Source organism: Aotus nancymaae, unplaced genomic scaffold (genome assembly GCF_030222135.1).
Source record: "Aotus nancymaae isolate 86718 unplaced genomic scaffold, 86718_ANA_hifiasm-v0.15.2.pri h1tg000002l, whole genome shotgun sequence".
Classification (NCBI taxonomy): domain Eukaryota; kingdom Metazoa; phylum Chordata; class Mammalia; order Primates; family Aotidae; genus Aotus; species Aotus nancymaae.
In genome coordinates, this window is record NW_026988413.1 from 41,478,946 (window position 1) to 41,495,774 (window position 16,829).

The window sequence follows — 16,829 nt, forward strand, 5'->3', positions numbered from 1 at the left end:
GAAGCAAAAATAATCAATCCACATTTTAAACAAATTGCCACAGCTTAACAAATTGAAAGCTGTCAGTCTCCTACAGAGAAGCTAAATGTAGTCAAAAGGTAAAGACTTCCATTTATTCAACAATTAACATAGACATATTGGGGGGAACTTTGTGTGGCCCTGGGCTGAGGCATATGAGGACTACAGAGCTGAAGGAGACACCAATCTTACCCTTAAGAAGCCTTCAATCCAGTAATGGAGAAGAGGGTCGTAAACACATGTATTACAATTTTGAAATTAATGAGTCCTTTAGGAGAGATACAGGTAAACGCTGCAAATCCCAGATGAGGCAGAAATCACACAGGCCTTGCTTGTTGAGCAAGAGGCGTGGAGAGACAGGTAACATGAGTGAAGCCTGGGAGAAGGAAAATACTAGACAAGTGAACAGAGGCACAAGTAAAATATTTTGGTTATGGCAAAAGTTCATGAAAGGAAGTAGTACAGAAAAAAATCGATTTCTTTTTAATTTTTAAAATATCTTATCCAAAATTGTTTACTGAAAGTTTATTGTCGTCCTGGAATTATGCTGATTGCTGGGGGTACAACATAGAGCCAGCAAACATTAGACATGTGAATTGCACAAATAAATTACAATTGTGGCAACAGCAAAAAGAAAAGGGTGTTGTGAGAAACAAGAAAAGCTATTCTAGATGTGAGTCTGGGAAGGCCTTTCTGAAGATCTGGTATGCAAAAGACCAGAGGCAGAAAGGAACCTAATGGCATCTGAGAGACTGAAAGGAAGTCAATATGAACTACAGAGGCAGAGAGTGGTGAGAGGAGTAGCAGGATAGGGAGTGAATTTCAAGCAGAAAACATGCCCTGTCAAATGCTACAGATAGAATAAGGATTGAGAAGAGGCCACTGCACTGAGATACATGACCTATCAGTATCAAAAGACTACTGTGGTAGAATTTACTAATGCTTCCAGGACATAGACCAAGATGGCTTAAGTTATCAGGCATCTACAGCAGAACTGGATTTGACTACCAGGAGATGTGCTTAAATATAAACTACAATATCCCAGAAATGAGGGGACCAGAATATAATCTGAATCCTTATAGAACAATAAGCGTCATAAAATAAAAAGGTAAGAATGAACTAAAAATGGAAACCAACTAAAAACTGAGAAGCAGAGACATTTCAATTGAGATTAGAGGACACATATTTATACTATAATTAATCCTTCCACTACATAACACTCTTCATCTATGCCCCACAGGCTTGGAACCTGAAGTGAGAAGACTGATGAATGGTCTGTTACCACAGCTTCAGCATAAGCATGGCAGAAATGGCATAAGACTGTGGAATTTAGGGAGATCATGAAAGATCATTTGCAGATTCCAGCTGACCATGAAAAAAGTCAGGTGAAGTCAAGAAGGAGATAAGATACTACAGAGGAAAAGAACATAATTAGCAGATTAGACATAATTATTATTAAGGGAAAGGGCAGGGAGAAATTAGAATGTGAATTTCTGGTTTCAAAATCTTAGGATGGAGCAGATCTCCATGATAAAAAAGTCAAAGATATATCAATAGGTTGTGTAAGGTGGACTGAGTGAAATAGGTAAGGCTGTTAGACTTAAAGAAGTCAAGAATCAATGTGATTTCAAACAAATGAAAAGAAGCTCTAGATTAGTCTGGTACTGGGAAGTAGTGCCTTAGAAGGGCAAATAAGACACTAAAATCAGCTCCTGTGTCCATGGGTTTCAAATCTATGGATTCAGTCAACCACAAATCAAAAATACCCAGCGCGGGGGAATGGTGGATGTGACTATCCCAAACATGTGCAAACTTTTTCTTTGTAATTATTCTCTGGACAATACAGTATAACAGCTATTTACATACCATTTACATTGTATTAGTTATTAAAAGCAATCTGGAGATAATTTAAAGTATACTAGAAGATATGCATCAGTGTTTTGCAAATACCATGCCATTTTATATAAGGCACCTGAGCATCTGAATATTGGGGTCTGCTCAAGGGTCCTGGAAACAAACTCCCACAGATACTGAAAGAACAACTGTAGTTAGAGATCACATAGCTGGAAAGTGGAGCAGAAGGTGTAAAGAATCACAGCCATATCACACTCAACACAGTTTCACACAATGACTGATTGACTAACTCAAGGTTCTGCTATTTGATTTTCTGTGACACCTGGGAATTAATATAATATCAACACCCTTTCACTATCCAGGAACCAGATTGACAACTAGCTTCAAATTTAATGTTGAAATAATCAGAAGTTCTTGAAACTCTTCAGTCTACTTTGAATTAGTCCAAACACATGTAGACTTTATGGCAAAAATCAATATTATTTCAATCCTATTTTTAAAAAAGATTTTTTATTATATATACTTTTTTATTGCATTGGGGTAAAATCTTTAAAATTTATTTAATTTAAAAGACAACCTTTTATTTAGAAATCAAAAAACAAGTTATATGCATTTGAATAAAAAATGCTGAATAACTTGTTCTTTAAAAAATGTAAAGCTAGATGAAAAATCAACGATGACAAATTGGCTAAAATATTGTAAACTTAACTATGTAAGAATATGGGTTTAATCTTACATATTCAGTAGTAAATATTTTTACATGCAACCATTTGATAAGACTTTTAAAAATCTACTGAGTATGGGAGAAGTGCAATAGTAAGAACCCAATTCACAAAGAACAGGAAGAAAATGGTAATTATTAATAATCACACCATTCATTGGGTGTGTTTTTGTTGCCACCGCTGCCTACATTATCACTCTCCTTTGTAATTATGACAGCGCCTTTGCAATGCTGAAGGAATACCATGAAGATAACCTGCAAAGACAGGCCTCCACATAAATGATACATTAATATCTTTTTCATAAAGATAGGAATGACGGGCAGCATCCAAAGTATGATCTTATTATGATCACACTGGCGTGAATCAATTATTCATGACAATTTGAGATGGTGGGAATCTTTTTTTTTCTTAAATTTTCTAATCGGAGTTCTCACAAGTTCTCATGAACCATGGAAAATATACTTAATTAAAGAATGTTCCAAAGCAGAACAAATTTCTCCACCCACTCTCTTCTATGGTTCACTTTAATGTAATTTTCATCCTCCAAGATAGCATCTGTGTGCTTTAGAAGAGATTTCCCTTGACTTTTGTGTATCTTATTGCAGAGCTCAGGGACCTGGAAAAAATCCAGCTTTTGGTGGAAAACTGTGGAGCATGGATTTACCACTAACTCCTTAAAGGCTAGTTGAAAAAAAAAAAAAAGACCCAGGGGCAAATCACGTATTGATTCTCAGCTTGCTAGAGAGGGATTTCTACCAGCCCACCTCATTCTGATACACCCCTATCCGCTGTACAGAGCCTTAGATAAAACTGGAAACAGGTCTTCCTGCCTTTTGTTGGCTGAGGGCAGCTAAGAGCTGAGAACAACTGTCTTCTGGAGCTTGCTCATGGCAATTGTTCCACATAGCTATACAAGTTACTCATGTTTGTGACTAGCATAGCAACTGATTTCCCCAAGTCCAGAAAAAATTCTCTTTCCTGAATTTTGGGAATTTACTGATAATTATAAAATAGGTATAGAATATTACTTTACGTTTACCAGAACTGGAGTCCCACGCCTTCAATGCCTACAGCCAGGCCCAGCATCGTGGGTGTGAACTATGCAGTTGCAGAAAGCCCCGTACTTGGAAGGACCCCCATGCCTGGCTTAATGTTCTGCTGTTGTTGTCTTGAAATTCATAATAATATTTTAACAAGAGACCCTACATTCTCATTCTGCACTGCCCTCCATCTTGCAAATCATATAGGTGGTCCTGTCTCCTACAGAACATGAAGGAAGCTGAATGTACTAGTCTACCTAGAACCTGAAGCATCTTCTATAGATGACTAAGCTCTAATGCTACTTTGAAGAGCTGGTACCCCACCAGCATGATTTTGCCATATCATGCAATAATTTTCTTTTAAAAATGTTTTTGTTTTTAAGATAATAAAATAATTCACTTCATGGAAAAAAAATAACAATACAGAAGAGAGAACACAGAATATTAATTGGGAGTCCTCTTCACCTATATTCTCCCACTCAACTTCGTAAAACTCCCTAAAGGAAACATTGTGAGGAGCTGGAACTATATCTTGCATTAAGAAAAATGTAAACGCACATGTTTAATTTGATATTAATCTTTCCTTCATATATTTATGTATCTATATATATACACACATACTGACATATGTCTTTTTTTATTATAATTTTGTTTGTCTACTAGACTAAATGGAGAAGACTCTTTAGAATCTTACAATAATGAAGACTGGTTCCAAAAAGTCTGTATTTTTTTTTTCCATTCATTTCAGGGACCCACCTTAGAGAATATCAAACTACTATTCCATTCATCCCCAACAGGTGACTGACCTTAGGCCAAAGCAGCAAAGAACCAGAGTTGACCAACTGGCTATTCTTCCTAAACCACTTGCTTTTCTTTAGTCTTTTTTTTTTTTTTTTTTTTTTTTTGAGACATGATCTCCCTCCATCACATAGGCTGGAGTGCAGTAATGCAATCACAGTTCACTGTAGTCTCGTCCTCCTAGGCTCAAGCTATCTTCCCATAAGCCTCCCAAGTAACTGGGACTACAGGCAGGCACCACCATCCCTGGCTAATTTTTTGTTTGTTTGTTTGTTTTGTTTTGTTTTGTGGAGTCAGGGTTTCACTGTATTGCCCTGGCTAGTCTCAAACTCCTGAAATCAAGCAATCCTCATGCCTTGGCTTCCTGAAGTGCTGGGATTGCAGGTGTGAGCCACTGTGCCTGGCCCCTCCTGAAACTTTAAGGCTCAATGAAGCATCTGAAATTCAAGAAACATTGATTAAAAACCCAGTTTTACCTATTATTGGATATGTTTGATTAAAACAAACCTCTAGATCTTTTCTTCCCCAACTGTTATATATGGCAATTCTTATGCAGGCTTTTCCAAAACCTGCACTTTTGGTTTGGGAGAAACTATTTCAGTCACTCATCCTCCTTATGACTATACCTTGAGCTTCTACCTCCCCTGAGACCATTCCAACTCAGAAATCTTAAATTCATATTTCTCATTCTCATACTGCATCTTCTCTTCCCATATTTTCTATTCAGTTACTACATCTGCTTTATTTCTGAAACAATAGGAGACTATTAACGCTGCTGCTGTTTTTTCGTATTTGTGGTGCCTTTCTTGTCTTTTTCCTTCCCTACCTATTTTATAGCCATAGCTCATCACTTCACACCCTCTTTGGACAATATCCTTAAATCACTTGCCCCATTGTAATTTCGTCACAACTATCACTTGTTCAAACTAAAACCTTGGCCTCATTCTCAGCAGAAGTCATTCCTTTAACCACATACGTCTTATTGGCTTCATCCCATAGAAAGCTGAATCCATCTCCTCCTTGTAATCTTACCTATCATTACCCCAGTCCAAGACACCTTCCTTTCTCAGCAGAATTATACAAGTCTTCCAGTTTATCTCTTAATGCCTTCAGTCCTTCCTGTTCCTATTTATTTTCTAACTATTTCAAGAATCATCATCCTAAAATACAGCCAAATTAAAACACACTGTTGATTAGATCACTTCTCCCTTCAATACTTTCTATCTTCCCTTAACTCTTTAACAGATTATTTCTCTCTCATCTCTCTCCACTCCTCATCTAACATTTACATCCCAGCTTACACAAAACTTCCCCAGCTCTCCTCAAAATGTCCACATCCTCTCTTACCTCTAGACCTGAAGATGTGCTGTGCTTCGGGCTTGGAACACCCCAACCTCAGCCCCTCCCATGAACGGCTTCAGTTGGTGGTATCACAGACAACACTTCTACTGGAAAGCTCTCTCTGGCCCCCTCCCGACATGAGGGTTTGTGTTATCCCATAAGAACTTACCACAGCCTGCACTTCCCCTCTGGAGCACTCATAATACACATGATCATATCACAATAAATTGTCTCTCCCAAAAGGCTGTAACCTTTGAATGCAGAACCCATACCCGTCACTGTATCTCCAACATAACACAGCTGGTAAACTGTAAGCATTCAGTCTTCCTGTAATCAATTTTTAATTTTGTTTTTAAAATTACACCTTAACCCCTAATTCCCAAATTTCAATATAACAACATGATCTGCAAAAACATAATTTATGTGTAAGTTCACAGTGTCCAGATCCAGGAAGTTTGAGGTTTGAGTACTAAAATTGTCTAAACCACAGCATTTGTGGTCTTGATCATTAAATGTTATTTATTTCTTCAGTGGTTAGCATTTTTGGGATGATCTCTAAGCCAGTTCCCAAGCCTCAGCTCCTTCCTGAGGCTCACAAACACTCTCAAATGGGAGAGGAATACATCTGCTTCCTCACTGAGCCCTTGTCCACCACTGACACTTTAATACCATCTCATTTCCCCAAATAATGACCAAAAAATTTAGGAATAATAGGAAGAGATTAAAAACTTTTAACCAAAGAAGCAGGATACAGATTACAAATCAAATGTCATCAAATACAATAAAAGTGAAAGGTAAATTAATAAATTAGAATGATGGTATCAATGATCATAAGAACAACAATAGCAACATACATTGTGCTTTATGGTATTCGAAGCACTTTAAAAATATTCTTGCACAGGCTTCACAATAGCAAATCTGATCACTTACTCAAACATAATGGAAAGTATCTAGAAAGCTCGAAAAGAAACCTGGTTTGGGGGAAACACAGAGAAGTATACACAGAAACATCTACTTCCATAAATTGCAAAGCAGTCTCTTTCTTTGTTTCACTCAGCAAATTCATTTGTATATAACTTGTCATTTCACAACTCATTAAAATCCATGAGGAAATTGAAATTTACAAATCCAGAAAAGTAGAGGTAAATATGAGAAGGAATTTATTATCAGTTACAATCTTTAAATAGCAATAGGCTTCATTATACATACTTTTATACAGATGAACAATATCTATATATGCAGTAGGATTATACACGTCTGTTAGAAAGGCCGAGAATAATATGAGAAAGAAGAAGAAAAAAGAAAGAAAGGAAGACAAAAGAATAGGAAAGAGAGAAGGAAGTATGGAAGGAAAGTTCATCCAAGCTGGAGGGAAGGATGCAAAAGTCAGGGAGGGAACTAAGGTCTTCTCAATTTTTTTTTTTCTTGGTAGCCAAGAAAAATAAGCAACATGGGAAGCAGAAAAGACCATAAATAAAGTGTCATTCCTGTTCACCTCCTCAGAAAATAAATGTTAACACAGAGCACTACCGTAAGAACTTCACCGAAAACTCTTCAAAGTAGCCTTATCAGTAAACGATAGTCAAATTTAGAACTTGATTGCTTTAATATCATAAAAGTCATCTACACATACTTCAAACTTCACATGAGTAAACAATGTGAAGCTTGGGAGTAAGAAGGGAGTTAGAAGGAATACATGGAATACTGTATTGATTTAGAATCATCTCAGGGCCTTAACATCTGAAATAATAGAGGCAAGGTAGGTAAAGCATCTCTTCTCTCCCCCTCATTAATTCAATACACTTAAGTCATCATGCATTTATTAAGCATAAATCATGTAGCAATCAGTGTGCTGGCTAATGTTGTAGACAATATCAAGGGTCTCAGAAAGACGTGATCTTTTGGATGCAGCCTGTCTGGACATGTAACACGATGGAGCCATGAAGAACCCCAAAACAAAACACGCCTTAAAATGAAGTTAGGCTCAAGGATAATAATAATGAAAACCAACAAATTCAGTGAGTGCTTACTCATTTGGCTCTATGCTAAGGAAGCATACAATATAATCATTTAAATAACAATGAAGCATAGAGTGTTAGCACCACCCTCTTAAAAATGAGAAATTAGAGCCCACAGAGGGTAGGTAACCAGCCCAGCATTAGCAGTAATGATACAGTCAGGGTCTGACTCCTGGAAGTCAGTTTCTGTTGACCTCTCAGCCCTTGAACATTAAATACTCAAAACTAAAATCGTCTCAAAATGAAATGATTCTCCCCAGCTTCTGGGCAGAAAGCAGATGAGGAATGGAATAATGAGGCCTGAGAAGGAGTGTGTCAGGTAACTTGAACTCCATTCTAGAATACAGCTTAATGGCTGCCATTGACCAATGAGATAATACAGGAGCACATCAAAAATTACTTAGGATTATCCACCCAACCTTGAACCCAAACGATTGGTTTGATTTTGGAATAACTGACCATAAAGATCCCCCTTTAAAACAATAATCAAAGCATGTAAACTATAGCCACATAAGTGTTTGGCCAACATATCGAATAAACAGAGAATTTTGCTGAGAGCCAAATGGAGGAAGAAAAGACACTGAGCGAGGCAAAAGTTAGAATTACTTGCTTCCAATATGTGCTCCCCAAAGTGAATGAGCATGAAATAGTAGGGAAAAAAACTCCTACATTACCTAAGAAACATAATATGATAGCTGTATCTTCCAGTCTTAACTAGGTCATAGTTATCTAGGGGCTAGTTGATGTTCTTTTTCATATAAAGCGAATTCTAGAGAAATCCAGTTTAACACTTACTGAAATGTGCTTTCAAATGACAGCTGTGAAATAAACTTAAAAACGCATCTCTCAATGTTCTTTCCTTACTAACAAAGTAAAAGTGTTCTAAGTATATAAATAGCATACCTGAGTATCTGCTTTTCTCTCAGTGTTTTACATAAAGAAGGCATTCCCTAAAATGATGAAATGGTATGCATTAAGGGGTGATCTGCATTATGTTGGCAAAGGCTAGGAAAAGAAATAATAGAGTTCTAATAACAGAGACTGTTGATGTTGAGAGGAAATGCAGATGATGCCAAGAGAAAGGTTTCAAGTAGCAGGATGAGTGAAAAGGCATGATACAGCAGCTCCATAAGGGTGAGCAAGTGTGAGCTGGAGAAGAGCTTGCATTCTACTGCCAATTAAATGCTTACTATTATCAGAGCTAAAAACTCTTCAAAATGAATAAATGGGTTAAATGGAACGGGGATTACCATTTAAGTAGAGCATTCTAACTTTGCTTCAGATCATGGGAATTCTATAAAATCACAAAGGAGAGAATTAGTTGAACAAAATAGTTTAATTTAATGGGAAATTTATTTCGGAAGAGAAGCTAAGGAAAATTTCTGGAGTTAAGTAATGACATTTAGAATTAGGAGACATTTATGTAAAAGCAATGTCCAAGGATAAAGTTAAGTAATAAGAATTTTCAGAAAGACCTAGAAAAACCTGAGATAGAGACCTGAGGCACTTTACAAAGAGGAACAAAGAAAAATGTAAGCTCGCTATAGGAAATAATTAGAATAGTAGAATTTGACCTAAATTAAATGAAAACATTACACATGCCTGAGTGTAAGCACAGTAACACACACACACACACACACACACAGATACACACTTCTTCGTACCTTAGAAATTCCCCCAAAGACTGAGATGAAAATGTTGCTTCTGTTCCTTTTCTTGTCTAAATAAAACATGAAATATTGCCTATTGCCTGTTATTGGTTTATGCATATTACAGGTTAAATAGAAAAATTAATACTAACTGAGGGTGTGACTTCACTGTAACATTTATTTTACCAAGTCAGAGGAACAGTGATTGTTAAAACATGGCATAGCTTCAAATTATATACAATACCATATATGCTAATCTGAGGGAAAAGCCAAAGTCTTAGCTGATGCTCTTACAAATTCCAAAATTTAAGCCAACTTCCAGAAATTAAATTATACACCAAAATATATTCTAAGAATATAAAAGCCTGTTGAACTGTAAAAGGGATTAAAAAGTCATAAAATTAAAAAGGAGATTTTCAAGTTATAAATTTTTTCCACAAAATTTCTATTGTTTTTAATTCTTTACTAATTTGATTTAGAAATTTTTAAACAAATTTCAGTGGCTGGAATTGTCTTTTTAAATTTAAATTTCATAAGAAAGATAACCAAAATGTGCATGTTCTGACCAGATTGTGTGTGGCCTAATTTATTCAAAATGTTTGGTTCCATATGGGTTTCTTCTTTTTATTTATTACTTCCAGAATGTATTCTCTTTAGTAAGTTAGCAATTCAAGGGCAACCAATTTGAAATCCACACCCTGAAAGACCACAGTACCCAGGTCTGCCACCTGCAATGTTTTCTAGGTGAACCAGGGAAAGCAGACTAAGTACAAACTTCTGTGTAGAGCATGAACCAAGTGTGAGTCTAAGCAGGTAGTCTACTAAGGTTAGGGTTAAAGTTCACAGAATAATTTGGAAATTATTCTCAGCTTGAATATCCCTTATGAGGCCTGAGAATACACCCTTTAATTAGAATACAATTTCCAAAGCAGCCACTCCCTTGACTTTCCAGAGCTCAGTTATTCTCAGCAAAGAAAAGTAAAAACAGCCTTATTACACTGACAGCTAACAGTCCCCTATAAATTATGCCTTGAATGTCCAGTAAAGAAGGCAGCAGCCATCCGGGACAACGGAGACACGAGCTGCCAGCCCTCACTAGCCACTTTCAAGAATAAAGAAAAAGAAGTCACATTAGACAGCGTGTCTCTCCTTCACTTCTTGAGTATGCAGCTGAGCTGCCCCATGGAAGCTTGGAAAAAGAGTGGGTTGTGCATTTGAAAATGTTCCCACACCCCGGCCAGCCTCATTTTTCTGATGATCCCTCTATTCAGCCAAACTAGCACTACAGCAGGAACACTAACATCAATTCCGTGAGAGCCAGCTGTCCGCCTCTTCAGCCTCTTCCACGGTGCTCAGAGAGCCACACAGGACTCCTGGAATGGGAGCCAGCCCAGGCCTGACTCACCACAGATGTTCCCCTCCTCCCATGGAGCTCTGAGCCAGAGTCTCCTTTTCCAGGGCCTATTGTTATTACAAAAGAGTTACTGGGCCCCCAAAATGTGCAAGATGCTTAAGCGAGAAGAAAATACACCTCTTCCTAACCTCGGAGTTAGACAGACATTAAATTGCACTGAGGTGGCCAATGACTCTGTGGGGAAGGCCAAAGAAGGAAAGTCAGGCAGTTCTGAGAGTTTAGTATCAAAGGAGTTGGAATAGCAGAGGCTACCACAATACAGAACTTTCAAATGCTATCCAGAATTGAGTCAGTTTTAAAGATGATATAAAATGTTCCACTTCTGCAAATCCAGATATCAAATTTTTTCTGTTGATCCAACAAAGCAGACTTTGTCTAGAAACGTGTGACTGGGAAAACAACAAAAATGGAGTTTTTGAAATCTGTAATCAAAATTCAGAGTCAGATGTCACCCACAAATATTTGGAAATGCTTGCCAGCTTATGTTTCAGTCAGCAGCGGCATTGCTATCTTTGGCCAGTCTTTTGTATATCCATTCATCTGTCAGTTTTCCCAGCAGCCCTTTCAGATGGGGCTATCAATTTCTGTATCTCTTCATTCCTTCAGTGACTGTTAGTAGGAAACTAGATAGTTGTTCCCTAATGTTCCAAAGTCCCATGGCATAGGCTACATCATTATCACAGTAAAGAAGCTCCTGCAATTTACAATATATTTGATCAGTACTCACTTAAGCAATTAAATAACTGGCTTAATTCATTCTTTTTAATGGTATGGATTCTATCACTAACATGAGCTTTACCAAATAATACAAACAAATTTAACACATTAGCATGACTCTCCATATTCTTATTTAATAGTGTGTGTATTTTCGTTGTTGTTGTTCTAAGAAATCTTATTCACATTTTCCTATTGTGAGCCCCAGGAAAAGAGATTAAGGAAATAAATCAATTAAATGAAACACACACTTAAAATTGTTACTACTGAAAAAATGTGAGAAAACCATTTTGCTTCCCAACAAGTAGAGGTAAAATTGTCTCTAGGACTTCTAGTGCTAACTCTGGTTGCTAGGAAATCAGAGACAAAACAGGCCAGTTATTCCACAAAATCATGTGTTTCACAATAGCAGAGTCAATATTAGATGAAAGCTAACCAATATATGTTTCTGAGATAAATGTTTTCTTGAAATAATGTTTATTTGATTCTTCGGATAAAGCTATATAAATCCTCCTCCTTACTAATTTCTGAGTCTCATTTCCTTCCTTCCTACTCCCTTCTCCAAAATGGTCCTAAAATTAAACTAAAACATACTCATTTTTAGAGCTTTTGTTTGAAACCTGGAAATTTCCTTCAATAGTGTTTTTATTGTTGTTGCTTGTTTTCTCCTAAGTTGGTCTCTTTTCCTTCTTTTTTTCTAATTCATTTTGTTTGGTTTTCAGTTAGGGACAGGTATTCTTATTCTAGAGAGGAAAGAAATGTTCTAAGCTTCAAAGTGTAATATGGAAGAGAGTAAAGGGTCTTTAGTGTGAAGTTATTTAAACTAAAGAATTAAATTTTTAAAAATAAAATAAACATTTGGTCCCAGAAGTAAATTATCCTCTATCCACTCTGAAAAGCTGAGAAGGAAACATGGTACTTGAGTTACTGTAAAGGAGAATATCAAAAGATTGACTCCCATGCTCTTCCAGATGTGGCCTAGCAGCAATCTTTACACCTGCGTGTAGAATAATTCATCGTATGGCAAATTCATCTTGAATACACCTACAGGAAGTTAGTGACCAGAATGTAAGCCCCAGGAGCTCAAGAGCAGAACCTGACACTGAATTCGCATTCTGAACAGCACCCAAAAGACATGGTATTGCAGGGCATTCAAAGAGTAACATTAAAACAGACCAAAGCTTTTGTATGTATTCTACACAGGAATTTTAGGAAGAAGAATATCAGAAAAAAACTTTAACAACAGTGATAAAATATGAATTATAAAGAAATTCAGTCAGTTAGCCAGAAGAACAGAGACCACAGTAGCTTTTAGCTCCAGCTTTCTCTTTTTAGTTTCTCCATCCACATATACTTAGAGTTGTTTGACTTCCACTTAGTTGCTACTCAAAAAGGAACTGAATTTTGACTAAATCTCTCTGAGAATAGAGTCCAATGTTAATGGGTCAATTATTCCTTTCTAAAGAAAAGAGTACACTGACAGCATTATTTATATCCTAGCTTTAGCTTTGTAATTTAAAATACTAATAAAACCACTTTCAGATAAACTCTGTTGACTTACAGATGAGCAGAAGAATTATGAGGGACAATTAACAGAGAATATATTATCATAGTCATATCCCCAAATCACTCAAAATTTTTCTAAAAATACTTACTTTTGATGAGTTCACCATCTGAAGGATTTCCCCAAATGGACTGGTCTTGCATCTCTCCATGTGTGAAGTGGCTATCACTAGCTTGAATTATATCTTTCTCAGAATTGTCTTTATCACATTTTCCTGAATTAAAAAAAGATACAGTTATTATAATTGAATTTTACATATTTTTCTCTTTGTTTAGTATATGGATTTTTCTAAATGCTTCCAAGTCTGCCATAATTTAAAGAAATAAACAGGTATTCCTCTATTGACTGCTGCTTGCTTTGGCTCAGTAACAGATATTTACTGAGGACCCACTATCGGCCTGACATTAAAGAACCAGAGATATTCATGGTAAACATGATCTGTTAAGTTTACAAGTAATTTTAGCACAGCAAGTGATGTGCCAGTGATAGAGCAATGTGGAAAGATTACAGCAAGGTTGAAAGTGAGTGAGTCCATGCATGTAGTGGGTGGAGCGGCAGAGAAAGGAGCAAAAGAGAAGAGGCTCTGATGAGTGGTGGAGACGAAAGTCAGCCTGCAGCTGAATGAGGAGTGATTTGAGTAGTGATGAGGTATAGAAAGCAAGTATAACACTCTCTCTGTAAAAAGAGAAAAAAGTCAAGACTGTATAATGCATCCTCCAAGACGTGGGTGTTTAGGATGAGAGATATGCAGGTGGGTTTATGCATTCTCAGGGGGAAAGCCAATATATAAGGAAATGTAAAATCTTGAGGGGATCATAAGTCAAGCCAAAAGCAAACTGGTAACAAGGTAAAATGCATGCTATGAGAGGTCCAGAGCACTAAAGAGGTTCAAGGGAAGAAAAAATACTCATCAGGATTTAGAGATCAACAAAAGCGATGAAGAAAAAGGTATGTGTTGAATCGTCTTTAAAAGATTAGTTGGATTTCAAAAAGTACAGTTGGAAGAAAAGTGGAAGAACAGCATGGGCAAACTCCAAAAGCAGGCATTTGGGCAAAGGTTCCAACTCTCTGGACTATGAAATACTGTGAGTGGAAAATTAGGAGATAAGACTGTAAAGGTTTGATTAGAGACACTGTGTGGATATTAGAATGCTAAGGTGAGAAATCTGGATGCAATTCAAAAGCAAGAAAAATAAGTCAAAGTAGCCACTAAAGCTTTATGAAATGCCTTATCAGAGCCATGCCTTAGGAAGATTAATAAACTTGTGCAAACTTGTGATTATCAATTCTGGCCACACCCATATTCCTGGATACCACTACCAAAGATTCTATTTCAACTGAGGGAGAAGAGGCTGCACTCAGATGATTCCACTGGAGTATGGATACATGTAAGAGGGAGAATACAGTAAGGGAAGCTAAAAGAGAGACTTAGCAAAGCCCATATTGAAGTTGACAAGAGTTTAATTAACTGGATAAAAAGATGGAACAGAGGGTAAATGTGAGACACTAACTAGGGGTTTGTAGAGATAATCAAGGAAGATGGGGTTGGATATGACCAAGTTCTCAGTCTGGACTTGACTGAGAAAGCCTAGAAATCAGGAGAACAATTTATTCTTTTAATAATAGATATTTTTGCACAGTAGATGTTTAGGCACTGTGCTAGGTGATGAGGATACAATGAATTATGAAATGCTGCTCAGGCCTTCTTGGAGTTTACAGTCTAGTGGATGAGTTCAGTACTGGATATTTGAATTTGCAAATCAGAAAAAGGGTTAGAGCTAGAAATAGTCATCTTTCTATACTTGATTTCCAAAGCCATTCAAATTAATGAGCTCACTAAAAGAGTTACTATATTAAGAAGTATCATAAAGAGTAGCAAGTACCAAGAAGAGTCCGTACAATTAGGAAGAAGTTAGAGAAGTAAGAAAAGCTGGATGATGTCAAGCCATGGAAGCAAAGAAAGGAAAGAGATTCAAACAGAAGTTGTTAGTCAACCGTGTTAACATTTCCAGTGGAAGGAAAAAATTTCTGCACATGCAAAACTTTTTCATGTACCATGGGGATTTCACAACAATTAAAAAGTTCTGCCATGAAACAAATTTCAACACATAAAAATAGACAGACACCCACTTAGGACCAAGTCCAGAGGCTAAGAAGGTCTCTGAACAAAATGGGGTCTTAAATTCCAAGGATTTTTAAAAACAAAACCATATTCAAATAGCAGTAAAATATAAATTGAAAGCATACTAAACCAATATGCTTTAGATTTATGTAACATTTACTCAGCGTTATCATAGAGAAATGTAATCTTCATGAGATATATTAGTTTCAATTAAAATCTTTACTTTTTTAAACAACTCCAGAAATCGTTCCACTGCTACAGTCAACTCAAGGCCATTCTGAGATTATCAATAAAAGAGATTTTTCATGGAAACTCACTAGTAGACATGAACTAGCTCATCAGCACAGTCCTACATACTTGCCGCCTCTGTTATGTAGCTGACTGCCGCCAGGTGTCATGCTAGTAGGCTTGATTCAATTAGCAACTTTAATTGAAGCTGAATGAAATTAATTATATAATTTTGAGCTGTTCAAGTTTAATTCCATTAAAATTAATTCATGAAACCAAGGCATTATGAAGCATTGCTGACTAAAAGAAAATAGGTATGAATAAAGCCTCTAGACACACTTGACTCATATTTGAATCATGTCCAATATTCGAGTGCTGAACACAGACCCTCTCAACTCTCCATTGAATAAATGAAAATGCCATGTGGTCCATATACACATAAATGTACAACTATGTAACCCACTCTAGGCAAAAAAAATGAAGCTCTTCCTGCTCTAAATTGTTATTAATGGACAATTTATTGCACTTTTTAAAAAGTTTCCTTATCTGTGAAATTCCAGAATTAGGTGATTCCCAGTGTCCTTCTCAGGTGAAAACAAAAAATCTATCATTCTCTGTCTGGTTATATTCAATAAATAATATGCAATTATTATTAATTCACTATTCTCAGTCTATTCAATTTTGCCTCTCTTGAAAGCTAAATGTCTTGGCTAAAAAGTTGGTCTCAGGTTTTTGCTGTGATCCACAGCACCCAGCCCAAAGTTCAGAAAAGGTTCCCGATAAAAAATTTAAATTGACTTGCCAATTCTCCACTTGTATAAACTAAACTTCTGTGACCACTTGACTGTTTTGTGACTTTCTAATTTATACATGTTATTTTATTAATATATCCTTACTACTTACTAATTTCAATTAACTACCCATATGGCAGTCTCATAAATGGTGAGCAGTTACATATACCACTGAAGAAATGCTCTCAAGAGAGAGCAGGACTTATTGACAGATAATTGTAAGATGGGGACCATGATATCCAAACATAAAACCAACCTCACTAAAGCTTTCAATGGGTTGAGTCAGCCACTACTCATTACAACAACAAAATGGAAGTTTCTAGTAACCAATTTCTATTATCAATGTAGGTTTTCTGTGTTGTTTCTGAATTGAGAAACAGAGACTCAGCCCTTGTTTAATAAATTTCATTCTGGATAGTGGAGGTTTGTAGTTGCGACTCAACTAGTAAGTAGGCCTGAAAGACAATCCATAAGCAGTCAGGTGATTTCAGTCATGTATGAAATCAGTCTATACCTTTCTACAAGATTTCTATTTACATGTCCAACAGGCGTACAT

At 36.5% G+C, this 16,829-nt stretch overlaps 1 protein-coding gene across 1 annotated transcript in view; it reads right to left on the bottom strand.

The window, feature by feature from the left end:
- Window positions 1-16,829, bottom strand: part of MDFIC (MyoD family inhibitor domain containing) — an 88,533-nt gene that overhangs the window by 55,464 nt on the left and 16,240 nt on the right. Inside the window, exon 2 of the mRNA XM_021673408.2 lies at window positions 13,224-13,346. Coding sequence (XP_021529083.2) covers window positions 13,224-13,346 — 123 coding nt within the window. The remainder of the gene's footprint in view (window positions 1-13,223; window positions 13,347-16,829) is intronic.